At 38.0% G+C, this 13,097-nt stretch overlaps 1 protein-coding gene across 1 annotated transcript; it reads right to left on the bottom strand.

Annotated features, from left to right (window-relative positions):
• Positions 1–1,158: 1,158 nt before the first annotated feature.
• LOC132990926 (CD59 glycoprotein-like) lies at positions 1,159–3,944 on the bottom strand. The gene is made up of 4 exons (XM_061059417.1): positions 3,884–3,944; positions 3,500–3,578; positions 1,692–1,799; positions 1,159–1,434 (listed from the first exon to the last, which is right to left on the bottom strand). The coding sequence occupies exons 2-4, from the start codon at positions 3,552–3,554 to the stop codon at positions 1,283–1,285; spliced, it is 315 nt and encodes a 104-aa protein (XP_060915400.1). The 5' UTR covers positions 3,555–3,578; positions 3,884–3,944; the 3' UTR covers positions 1,159–1,282.
• Positions 3,945–13,097: the final 9,153 nt, after the last annotated feature.

Here is a 13,097-nt window from a genome sequence, read left to right as displayed (position 1 = left end):
CCACTGTGCAATTAAAAATAGACTTATACAAGAAATGTAATAGTCAATATCAATATGTCAAAAACTGAGCAGATAAATCATCATGGAGATAATTTCTTAAAATATGAGCTGACTCCCGTCATGGAGCTGTGTCAAAAATGGTACTCACTTGTCAGTGAGGTAATGTGTCAGACAGCAAAGTGGTTCCCAGGGACTTGTCTCAACATTGTGGATAAAAATGGTCACCATGGTAATGTGTCAAACAAGAAAATGTCAACAGGGGTCCTGTCAAACATTAAGTTGAAAAGTGCACTGGGATCCGGTCCAAAATTGTCACCCAAAAGTAGCCACCAAGGAAATGTGTCAGAGAAATGGTCAATGGGGTCATGTCTCAAAATTAAGCAGAAAAGTGGTCTCAAAGGTAATGTGTCAAAAATGAGAGGAAAAATGACCACCCGGTCCTTAGCTGAAAAGTGGTTAGGGGAGTTAGGGATAAGATTAGCATTAATGATAGGATTAAGATTAGATTGAATGTTTATGTTTCATATAAATGATGTAGAGGCTTATTATAAAAACACCATTATTTCTTTAGAGTAAATGGTGCCCCACTGTTTGGATGTTAGCATTCATATCAAAATCATGTTTACATGCAGTTTGCAAAAAAAGGCAAATTAAGTGGAAAATTGTCCAACTGAAGGTTTAATGGTGGTAGTCCACAAACCTGGATGTGATGTTGTGTTGACTTTCTCCACTTTATATGAGTTATATGGTCACATCCTGTTTGACTGATTGGCTTTGCAATGCGAGCAGCAGAATATCCAAAAACAAAAGTATATGTAAAAATAAGAAAATGTATTAACTTGTGGAACACCAATCATTAAAAGTCATATCAGGTGCAGGGTTAGCATTTGTCTTCCCAAACTGAAACATCAAAGAATGAGACTTTTAGTTTTTATGTCGAAAAATGCTGCAAGAGTCACAAAATGATTTTTTTGAAAGGAGATTTTCTATAGGAGGAACACACACACATCTCCAAATGTAACTCTCAATTTAAAAAAAAAAAAAAAGCTTTACAATATAAACAACAACAAAAAAATGCAGCGTCAGAAAAAACAAGGTCAAGTCCTGTGACAGTGTGTGGTTGCACCAGAAGAGTCTTATTAAAATAACATTAATGAAGATATTTTAGATATGTTTTATTGTTTAATCCTGTTCAGCAGTTGTAACAAATAATACATTTTCTATGAAAGCATCAACATACTGAAATTATGATTTGAGACTCATTATTTCTTTCTTTCTTTTCTTAACCAAATATCTTCTGCCACCAACTTTTCTCCTGACCATTGCAGAGGTTTGACTGACAGCAGGAGAAGGTGAAGTCAGGAAGCCGGTAACTGGCTGCCAGAGTCATGAAGTCACAGTCAGCGTACCTCAGACATGCAGAGTAAGTGCTCTCTGAGGGGGGGAGAAAGTGGGAGAGATAGCATTACTATTGTATCTATTATTATCTAAACAGTCAAAGTCAATCACATGAACAGGACAGTCAACTCAGGCAGTGTGGGGGAAAAAAAACGACTTATTCTGAAGCGCTAAAGATGCTCGAGCACAAATCTGAATTGCTTTTACATGAAACAAACTGTTTCTACTTGGTGTGCAGATCATTTGTCAAAGGTTCTGTGTAATTTGTTGTGTTTTCCTTATCAATGCATTACCACCACTGGTGAGTTTGAGGCAGCTGTCTTCCCCTTGGTTACACTCCTGTTTGACTTCACAGCTGCTAGAGGATCCACCAGGGCAGGAGTAACACTGCAGAGAGACGCCTGCAGAAACACAGAGCTCGCTTTATTAAGGGTATCAGTTCTGTCTATCTAAAGGATTAGTTTCCTTTATTCACTTTGTTCAGAGAGTTTATTGTTACAGGTCTGTATATGCAGAGACAGACAGTCACTCACACTGCAGGATAATCGGGCCGATTTGAGCTCCGATTCTTCCTTCCTGACAATCTCAGGGTCGCTCCCGACTGAAGGCTGCTCGGACCCGATTATCTGCTCAGATTATCTTGTAGTGTGAGCGATACAAAGATCCAATCTTAACGTCCCCGATCTGCCCGGCAATTGTCGGGGACGCCCCGATTTATTTCAAAAATGTTTAATATTTAGAATTTAAAATCTTAACGTTCAAGTCATGAAAGGGTCCGGCAGAAGTTGTGTGTGACCACAATATAATCACGAGAGACAAGGGAGGACTGTAGTCATGGCAACCAGATCATCAGTGCAGCACTTTTCTGAAACTTGTATCCATATATCTACGATTGTATCAGCACGATGTGTGAGCACGACAATCTCAAGGTCTGGTCGGGCGTTGTAAACGATTCAGTCGTACAGTGTGAGCTGACATGACACCCCGACTTTTATACAATCAGGGAAACATCGCACAGTGTGAGCCAGGTTAGCTGGGCTTAAAGAGTGGAAATAGTAAAAGCAACTGGTCAAGCTCTGTACACATTCCCCAACAAGCCTCCTAAAACCCCTAATTAACATAATATGTGTGTTTCTTCAATCAATACAAAAACCCAAAGTAAAGATGACCAGTGGAACCTCGGGACAGTTTACTTCATGTGTCCAAAAGCCTGAGAAATATTTAACTGTTGCTCATTTCTGGGCTACCAATCTGCTTCCATAAGTTTAGTCTAACATTATCAGTGTCAGGAAGAGATCCCAAAGTGTTTTATGTTAATTTAGTTTTGACCCAAAGCCAGTCACGTTATGAAATCACAGGCTTCAATTGAATATCTGTCACTTTGCAAGTACGGTGGACGAAGCCAAAGAAAGCTAATCGAAATGATTTGATAAGAGAGTTCAAAGACTGATGTTGTCATAGTTTGATTTTCAGGAAAGAAAAAAACAATTGGCACAATAAAATGTACGCACAATGCGTACAAGATCACAGCTACGACTGACGACGACGGGTTATTTTCAGGGGTAATGTTGTGAAGGACAAACAAGCTGCAATGCCAACAAAGATTTCATCAACAGAATCAGGCTGCAAATAAAAAAGCACATAAACAATTCTAAAGCAAGTCTAACATATATAACACAAATATAATTATTTTTATATTAGTTGGGTTTTTTTGGACATTCGGCATTCCATATAATGTACAAGAAAGAAAATACTTTTTGTTGTATTCCTGATAAAAAATGTTGCTTCATAACAAGTAGGCCTATATTTTAATCATTTTCAGTTCATGTAAAAGCTCCAACAGTCGACCACATGTCCTGAAACATCTCCATTGATATTATGACTGAATATTTATCATTGACTGTGTAGAGTTTATACTGGAAGCGTTTGACACAGCTGAACATGCAAACTACCAAAACACCCCCTCAGGCTGATGTGATTCCTCTTTGTGAAACACATCGTCTCTCTGATTTAACTCCACTTGGCTTCTCCTCTCAGGAGCAAAAAAGAAGAAACGATGAGTGAGCAGATCTATGACTCCTTCAATCCCCTTTTATCTTACCTAATCCAAACATGGCCAAGCTGACAGCCAGGAGAAACGCCACAGAGCTCCTCATTGTGACAGAAATAATGTGTCAAATCTGCAAATCAAACAAATGAAGGACGGACGTTTACTTTGTTCAAGTAAAAAATAAAAGCAATGACATTTCTGCAAATGTCTCAGTGGACATGTTATCCCTTTTTTGATTTATTAAAAGACATGAAAATGAAGCTCTAACAAAGAAAATACAAACGTAAACATGACTTTTAAGGCAGACAAATCATGTTATTATAATAACACACATTTTGAGAACATATTAATATGATGGATTATTTATTTGAGTTGTCTATAAAAATAAAAGTTAACTCAAATCTTATGCCGTAGAGCCCTAACCCTAACTCTTACCTGTGAGTGTGAAGAGAATGACAAGCAGCTGAAGGAAAGAGGCGTTTTGTTACAGCAGTCAAACTATCAGAAAGCAAACAAGTCTTGTTTAGGTTCAAAGTCTGTATGTGTAGTTGATTCAGAATCAATAGTCTGAGCTAGTTCTCTGTTAGGAAATACTTTTTTTGATTTGTTTTTTTCATTGTTTTTTTCCTCAACAAAAATAAAAATGTTACATGTGTTTAATAGGATGTAATCAGATTTTATTGGATTCCTAATTATCACGTTGACAGCAGTGAGGAAGCATATGAGGAATTGGGAGCAGGTAGGTGATTTCATGTTACATAATTACGGTAATTACAACCAGTGGAAAAACAGAAATCTGGTCACAGCTGTTTAATCCCAGATTTGGTAATAATGGGAGGAAACAAGGAGGAGCAGAGGGAAGGCGGGAGGGAAAGGAAAGGAAAGGAAAGGAAGGGAAAGGAAAGGAAAGGAAAGGAGATGTTACTGCAGATAAGATAAAACTTTATTATTTCCCACATTAGGGAAAATGTGGTTGTTACAACAGCTCAAAAAAAGAGGAGTAGAATCTGCAAAAATAGCAAAAAAGTTAAAAACTAATGTTTGTACATTGATTAAAGATAAGAAACAAGATACAATAGTAATACAATTATACTAGGAATATATGAACACCTTCACTTGTGACAGAAAACAGTTATGGAGTTATGGAGGAGAAGCTGGTGTATTTTTGTGAATATAATAAACTGTTCAAATGTTATTGTGTAATATTACAACCTGTGGCAAGGTTTCTCCTGTGAACACTAAACGAGTGGTGTCTCCGAGAAGGATTTCAAGAATGCAGCCTGTTTAAGTTAAACGAGTTTGAAGGATCCTCATGAATTATTTCTCCCAGGATAAGACTTTTAAAGCAGAGGTTTAAACGTCATCATGTGAGAACAACATGACTTTGCTTTGCCATTGTAGCTATTAGTCTAATGACCGTCCGTCCAGCCGCTCATTACTTCTCGTCTGAAGCCGGGCTAAAGGCTGGTGTAATGAGGCACAGAGAGGTTTCACTTTTTTCTGGTGCTGGCTCTGAATTTAACTGGGATTTCCTTTGTGCCCTCTCCTATATTAGTGCTTACACCTCAGCCCATCCCCAGTGATCTACATATTTACTTAAAAGGAAAATGTTGGCCCCCTTTCATCTCTTTGGCGAGACGTGGTTTCAGCTTTCCGTTCTTCAGAGGTAGCAGTGATACCAACATCATAATGTGACATCTCCAAGCCATCCTGAACAGTTCTTTACAGTTTTACATAGATTAATTTGACTGTCAGTATAATAAAGTGGACACAAACACCATGACCTCGACCACTGGCGTAAAGGTCGTCACCATGTTGTGTCTTTTAGGTGCAAGAAGTGACATCATTTAGATGAAAGGGTGAAACAGGAAAAGGACGAGGAGTAACAAAACGATAAGTTGACAGCTAATACTAACGTTAGCTATCTGTGGTGTCATTTTGGAAGCTCTTTTTTTTTAATGAACACCATGCTGTACCAGGCTTTAGAGAGACCAAACCCTCATGACTAAAGTTTCTACTGAGGATATAAATCTGGCAACCAAAATGGATTGTTCATACAGAGTCCACCTTTTGTTGGCCTAGCTTAGCATAGGGCTGACAAGAAACAGGGGCTTTAAAACAGCAAGCCGGGCTCTATCATAAAAGGGGGGGAATATTTCATCCAGAATAACAGGAGTGTAAAAACTATATTTTACTTCCTACTTGAACTAATTACATTATTTATGACTATCTTTTTCCCTTTTCCTTCAATATTCATTGTTCATTTTTTCTTTATTTTTTCCCATCCGCCTTTGCTTTGCTTCTTTTTCTGCTGCTCTTTTTTTTAACTCCTTTCATTGAAAGTCTTTTGTTTAATTTTTTCCATCAATCTGCCACCATTCCTCTATGTCTTTCTCTCATTTCCCAGTCCACTGAGTTAAATATGGAAAAACCAAACCAATCAGGCCATGACATGGTTATTATTTCTAAGTACTGATTTTAATTCTCTCTTTCTCTCTCTCTCTCTCTCTCTCTCTCTCTCTCTCTCTCTCTCTCCCCATTATTACCATTTATCCTCCTTTTTCCTTCCTCCACCTCTTTTTTATTCTCTGTCCGTCAATCAGTATTCTTTCCATCTGCAAGATTTAAGGCTTGAATTAATAAACCATTAACATTTGACAAATATGCATGTGTGGGTGTTTATGTATGTGTGTATGTGTCTACCAAAGCAGTCTCAGAAAAAGCTTACAATTCTGAGAAAACACACACACACACACACACACACACACACACTCAAAAGTACACACTAAGGATTTCATTGCCAAAGGAAATCAGATGAACATACATTACCTTAGTGTGTCTCACTCTAAAAAGTAAGGACAAACACTCATATGGTCAGATCCCACAGGGCTGCAGTTTTTCCACTCGGCTGGCCATTTTCAGGACACTGGAAATTAAATGGTGTATGTAATCAATGAGTGCTAAGGGACCATGTGTGTTTGTGTATGAAGGGGGGAGGGGTAGCTCTATAAATGCATATGCGTATGGAGGAATCGCCATAGGTATAATTACCTGCAATGACCTGAGTGTCCATGCATGTAGGGCATACCAGCTCTCTAACTCTTATTCTCTCTCTCTGAATCTCACTCTTTTAACTCTCTCTCTCCTCCCTCCATCTTCATACAGAAACACTTCAATAGCTCTCTAATCCTTTCACTGTCCCTCTTCTCTACTTCTCTACTTCTTCTTCTACTATTTGAGGCAAGTTCACGTCGTCGTCTTCCTCAATCAGACCTCCATCTCTGGTCTTCAACACGGAAATTGTAATGTGAAAATTAAAACCAGACTGAAATCTGACATTTCAGAATTACTCTAAACTACTTAAAGTCACCTTGGTCTGCTCGAAGATGAAATGTGAGGACATGCAGGTCAGCCAAAATAGCTCAGAGTTTTTGTTTTTCCAGTTCAGTTAGATGTTTACACTTCAGGTTAGAGAAACACAATCTAAGCTTTGACCTTAAATACTGTAGACGATCTCTTGAATAGTGCATCTTTGATCATTTAAGGAACAGCTCTTTCAGGTAAATATACTTTAACTTGAGGAAAGTCGTATTTATTATCATTTTCATCTGGAGCGTGGGCAAACAACACTCAACCACAAAGGTAAAAAGTGAAGATTCAAGATTCAAAAAACTTTATTGTCCATCACATAGTGACAGAAAATGACCTTTTGTTGAGGCTCAGTAACATGGAAACATAAAAACATTCACACTAAGACTCACATTACAGTAAGTTATAAAATAGAATGACATCTTTTTGAGGAAATGTACTTCTCTCATTTATTTATTAAAATATCTACGTTTGAATATTCCTGTGGAACACTGTCCAGATAACGTTATTTTACTTTACTATTTTAATCTGGCTCGTTGCAATTTGTTGATTTGAAAAACAAACAAACAAGTAATCTTAGTTTAGATTTAGAGGCTGAAACATCGTGCCCTTCAAACTGATATGGAACGTTTTAAGGACGATGCCATTAACGGGCAGGCTGAGCCACACATGGCTGCATTACAGGAATTGTAGGATCTAGTGTTTTTGGAGTTTATTTTACAGTCTGTTTTTGAGTCCATCTTTTTTAGTCCTCATTTGGACTAGTTTTACAAACACCAGTTCTTAAATAAAATAAAGAGAGAGAGAGATGCCACCCTGCTTGTGTGTGTACAGATATTACGCTTTCATGATAGGTTTGTGTCCACGCTGTGATTCTATTCCACCTTGTACTCGGGAACGTTTCTAGAACAAAACGACTCAGGGTGCAGCTTCAGTGACCAGCAAAATAAAATAAAAACAGTGTCAGTGTAAAGGGTCCCTCATGTGGTCCACAGTGAACAGACAGGTCACATATACGTCATGACCATCAGATCATGGATGTAACAAACACAATCTACTGTAAGTCAATGTTGTCATTTGAAAGCTTTGATTACTTATAAGTCCTTTTTGTTTTGCATCTATTGACTTGAGGGGTGCAGAAATTTAAAATGAGGGTGCAATGCCACCTTTTTCACCCTAGAACCAGGCCTGCTTGTATTACTAAATAAATCTTAATGACAAGAATGCCCTCACTGATTTATGACTTCTGAAAAGAAAAGACTGAGGTGGATGAGGAAGTCTGACACTCGTCTTTCTTTTCCCCTTTTTTCAACCTTTTTTTTCTCTCCAGAGAAGGGATGTGCAGCTCTGTTGGATATCGCCATGAAGGCTTATCAGTGTGTGTGTGTGTGTGTGTGTGTGTGTGTGTGTGTGTGTGTGTGTGTGTGTGTGTGTGTGTGTGTGTGTGTGTGTGTGTGTGTGTATGTGTGTGTGTGTGTATGTGTGTGTGTGTGTGTGTATGTGTGTGTGTTTGTGTGCTGCTATGGGTCTGCATATGTGTGTGTTTGTGGATTACCAATGTTTGGTGTTTATTTCCAGAGCTCACGAATGCTCTGTTTGACTTTTTCACATCAGGGGGCCCTGCTTCAATCACATGCCCTCTACGTGTGTGTGTGTGTGTGTGTGTGTGTGTGTGTGTGTGTGTGTGTGTGTGTGTGTGTGTGTGTGTGTGTGTGTGTGTGTGTAGTCTGTGCTTGTCCACTTGCAACATGTGTGTCTTTTGTTGTCTTGTGTTTCAGCAGGTTTTAACGTTTATTAAAGTGTGTTTCTATGTGCTTGTGTATTTATGCATAATGTTCATTTTAGCGTCTTTGCATGTGGGTGTGTGTATGTCTTGGTGTGTGTGTCGTCCAGGGAACATATAACTGGATTAGCCGTCATGCTTTTATTTCTGTAATGGAAACATCAGCCTTAGAAAGAAAGTAGGGCTGAGGCCAGGCGGCGAGTGTGCACGAGACCATGGGGGGAAGATGGGAGGACAGAGAGAGAGAGACAAAGACAAAGAAGGGGAGAGAGGGAGAAATAGAGTGACAAATCTGTAGAGGAGGGGGGAAGAAAAGAAAGACTAAGAGAGTGTAGTGTCCTCTGAGAGGAAAGTGTTTCTCCAGGAAGCCCTTCAGAGTCACTTCATCTTCATTACTACAGAGCAGTAATAAAAGAAGTCCTCAAATGACATTTTAGTAAAATATTAGAAACATTACAGTGTTGAAGTAAGTCCTGGATTCAAACAGCAAAATGAAACAAGTTTAAATATATAATTAAGGTTAAAAAAAAAAAAAAAGAACACTGATTTTGCAGAATGGTCCATTTAATTACTGGATGAAAATGATTGATGCATATATGACTTTATGGATGCAGCTAGCAGAAAGATAGCTCGTAAACTTCACCAAAGGATGAATAATGCTACTCTTATCTCAACCTATGAGCTGGGAAAAACCAGAGTGATGACACATATGCTTATGAGTTTTTTCTTCATAACTGGATCAGTATTTCGTATTTCTCATGTTGTGTTGTTTTCACTTCTATTTATGTTAATGTGCTTGTTGGTGTACGTTTCTTACAATATGGATGAAAAAGGTTTTGTCGATAGTTCGAAGGATCACTGTGATTTATAGCTTTTGATTATGATTCATGCTTTTTATTAGTTATTATTGGCATATTCCATTCATAAAAATGTGAATACAAGAGGATTAAGGAGCAGGTGGTGTTTATCAAAACATCAAAAAAAAATGTCAAAAAACAGTTACCTGATGTTTCTGCAAAGGGAAATAAGATGATGATGAGAGTGTGCGTATGTGTGTGTGTGTGTGTGTGTGTGTGTGTGTGTGTGTGTGTGTGTGTGTGTGTGTGTGTGTGTGCATGTGTGTGTGTGTGTGTGTGTGTGTGTGTGTGTGTGTGTGTGTGTGTGTGTGTGTGTGTGTGTATGAGTAATAGGGTAATACTGAGTGGGACTTGATGAATGTGTGTGTTGAGAACATCTACAGGTTTGCATGACAGAAAACGTAACAGAGAGTGACATGACTCTGGGGGGTGTAAAAACAGGTCAGGACAGTGTGTGTTTTGTCTCAAAGATTATAGTGCGGGGGTCATCATGTCTTTGTGTGTGATTGTATGCAGGGGCAGATGTCCACAGTCCCATGCAATAAGCGTGCTTCTGTGTGTGTGTGTGTGTGTGTGTGTGTGTGTGTGTGTGTGTGTTGCTGTCTGTTCATGTGTGTGAAGTGATGTGCAGCCAATCAACTCAATATCTTTCCCATCAGTGATTTCTGAGGCCGACAGCAACTGACTGTTGACACAATTTCAGTTTAAGTCTCGAACTTAAAGCAACACAGGAACAAGTGACGATCTGTGAATCCCACAACACCAGATAACCAAACACAAACACAAACACAAACAATAAACACTGTCATAGATGTATGCACGAGGAATGGCATTGTAGGTGATTTAGTTGTTGCCATATGAAGACTTTGACAATCCCAAAGCTTTGGGAATCACAATTAGATGAGTAACATCAACACTGCTGCAGGTGGTCTGACAGAATTTTTAGAAGAAAAAAAAATCAAGAACAAACTGTGTCATTTTTTTTACAGGCTGAATGACATTAATTAATAGAAAGAGTTTCAGGGCGCCAGTGGCCTAGTGGTTAGAGGCTGTAGTCGTCAGCATGGGCAGCCCGGGTCAAATCTGACCTGTGGCTCCTTTCCCGCATGTCATTCCTAAATCTCTCTCTCCTTGATTTCCGACTCTATCCACTGCCCTCTCTACATTAAAGGTGTAAAAAGCCCAAAGATAACCCTTAAAAGAAACATTCTCAGTTTCATTTCTAGCACACCGCCTTCACTATTTCCAATGACATTCGAGGCATATATTATATTTTATCACACTGAAAATTAGAACACTGAGAATTTAGGGGAATAATATTGAGTGGAAAGAAACGAGACACATGACTAATACACCTCCTCATTTTCTCAAATTGAAGTGAAATTTAATTTAAATTATTTCCATCAAACTCTCAAATCAAACAAATATTATATTAATAGAATGGAGGAATAATGAAGTTGGCCACATTGTCATTGTTATTCAATGCACTTCAGCAATACTAAACTTATTTACTTCAGAGCATAGAGTTACCCTCTGTTATCAACATCAATAAAACAAAAATACATTCAAATAAATAAACGTTTCAATCCGTTAATGTGTATTTTTAATGATTTAGTGGATGCACTCTCTGGAGGACTGCTGCTCTGGTGCAGTCATTGTGTTGATTCTAAGAGCAGCAGCGCCATCTGCTGTTATTTTACACAACTTACATGCACTTCCTTTGTATAAATTGTGCACCTTCACTGTTACATACATACATTGTCTGCACAGAAACACAAATACACATACACACGGGGGTTTTACATCTCAAAGTCTCAGTCAGTGTATTATTGTTTGATGCATGTTGGATTGTTTCAGCAACTCAACTCTAATGCCTAAATGTATAAATAGTATAAATGCTTCCATCTTTAGGCTAACTGTGAACTATGATGCTAATTTCAGCTAGCTCTAAACTCAGACTTTAAAAATGTTTGTGCTACTTTCTGTTTATCTTTCTACTCAGCAACTACTAAATGGTCCAAAGACATAATTTCCAACAGTCTTAACAATTATTAAAAAGGTATAAAAAAAAAAAACAGAGACAAGGCTGGTTAAAATAAATGAAAATAAGCAAAAATGACAAATTATGCGTTTAAATCAGAAAAAAAAAAATCTGCATAGTGTCTTGAACACTTTATTTTGAGGTTGAAATGTTTAGTCTGTATCTAGGCCTACTTCTTTTTATTATTTGGTTACTTGCATGTCTTTTTGTTGCATCTTAAGTTGTGTTTTCTCATTGTATGTCTATTGGAAGCTCAAATACTGAACCCAGGTTATAGTTTGTTTTTTTTAAATGGTAGAAAATATGACAAATCACTTTTATTGAAACACATGATCAACAACTGGAAAGATAATGTACTGAGACTAACCAGAGGGACACAAATGTGTCCCATTAAAACAACAAATTTGATAACCAAGTACTTACTACCTACATGTGGTCTATGGTTAAGTGCTAACATGACCTTTTGGAGTCATTATAGGAAAGGTGTAAACATATTTAAAGAGTGGATTTCCAGTAGATGCTACACTTAAGCACCGGCCTCTCAGACTCATTTCTATAACTCCAATATATCATCTTCACTAATGTGCTGGCAGGGCTAATGGTTGAAGAGGGAGTAGTTCAAGTGAATGAAACATGTTGGAGCCTCTGACCAAAACATAAACAAGCTGAAGGAAGCACCGTCCATTATGAACACAGAGCTCAAGAATACCTGAGGGAGTTTGACTTCACTGTCTTTTTAGAAATGCATTACTCACCGATAGACAATATTTAGTTAGGGTATATTTTATGTCTGTTGAATTATGCTAATGCTTCAAATGTCTCATATTTTACATTTAACTTTGTAAAAACTAAATTTGATATGCCATCCACCTTCATCAGACAGCTAGTTTTAGTTATTTGGTTGAAATGACCATAATCTATAATTAACACCTGTCCTATGTATCATAAAAACATCTGGTTCTTGAGCATGTATTTTTTCTATGAAAGGCAGGGTCTTAGGGCGCGGTCACACTGGCCATCCGTACCGTGCTGTACCTAAGCATGATTTTAATCAGACACAGCCATAAAAAAATAAAAAAATAAAATAGAGTCCGCGCGGACACCCGCACATCGGAGAACAACACAGAGAACATGACAGCTACTTTGTGTCTTATATTGAGTCATGTTAGTCAGATACAGACATGAAACTCTGGATTTCTCCATAATGAAGGCTGTCAGCGTTGTTTACCCGCGTGCTTGTGCTCGTGCATGAAGTGTACCGTGCTGAAGCACACCTCTCTGAAGTGGATGCTAACATCAGCTTTTGTCCTTAATAAGCTGACAGTTTATCAAATTGGCCTATGTTTTAAACCAAGAAATATGGTCCTATCACTAAACTGAATTAAATGTGATTTCATCAAATTCCTGTTCAACTTAAGAACCTTCAGCACTTTGACTATAACAGCATTTTATAGTTCTCATCCTGAGTCATATCAAGGACATTTCTCTTATGTGAAACCTACTGGACATGTGCAACATTAAAAAGATCAAATATGTTACAATTAAATAAAAAGTCAAAGTGCATGGATAGAAAACTAGTTGTAGTCTCCTTGTGGGCTA

Source organism: Labrus mixtus, chromosome 16 (genome assembly GCF_963584025.1).
Source record: "Labrus mixtus chromosome 16, fLabMix1.1, whole genome shotgun sequence".
In the NCBI taxonomy this organism is placed as follows: Eukaryota; Metazoa; Chordata; class Actinopteri; order Labriformes; family Labridae; genus Labrus; species Labrus mixtus.
Note: the sequence above shows the minus strand (reverse complement) of the source record. Positions and strands in the feature narration are given on the sequence as shown.

Excerpts from the sequence above, each read along its gene's own strand:
- LOC132990926 (XM_061059417.1), bottom strand. The coding sequence starts at position 3,554 with ATGAGGAGCTCTGTGGCGTTTCTCCTGGCTGTCAGCTTGGCCATGTTT. Across the intron at positions 1,800-3,499 it reads CTTGGCCATGTTTGGATTAG|GCGTCTCTCTGCAGTGTTAC; the intron begins GTAAGATAAAAG and ends GTGTTTCTGCAG. Across the intron at positions 1,435-1,691 it reads CCTCAAACTCACCAGTGGTG|AGAGCACTTACTCTGCATGT; the intron begins GTAATGCATTGA and ends TCCCCCCCTCAG.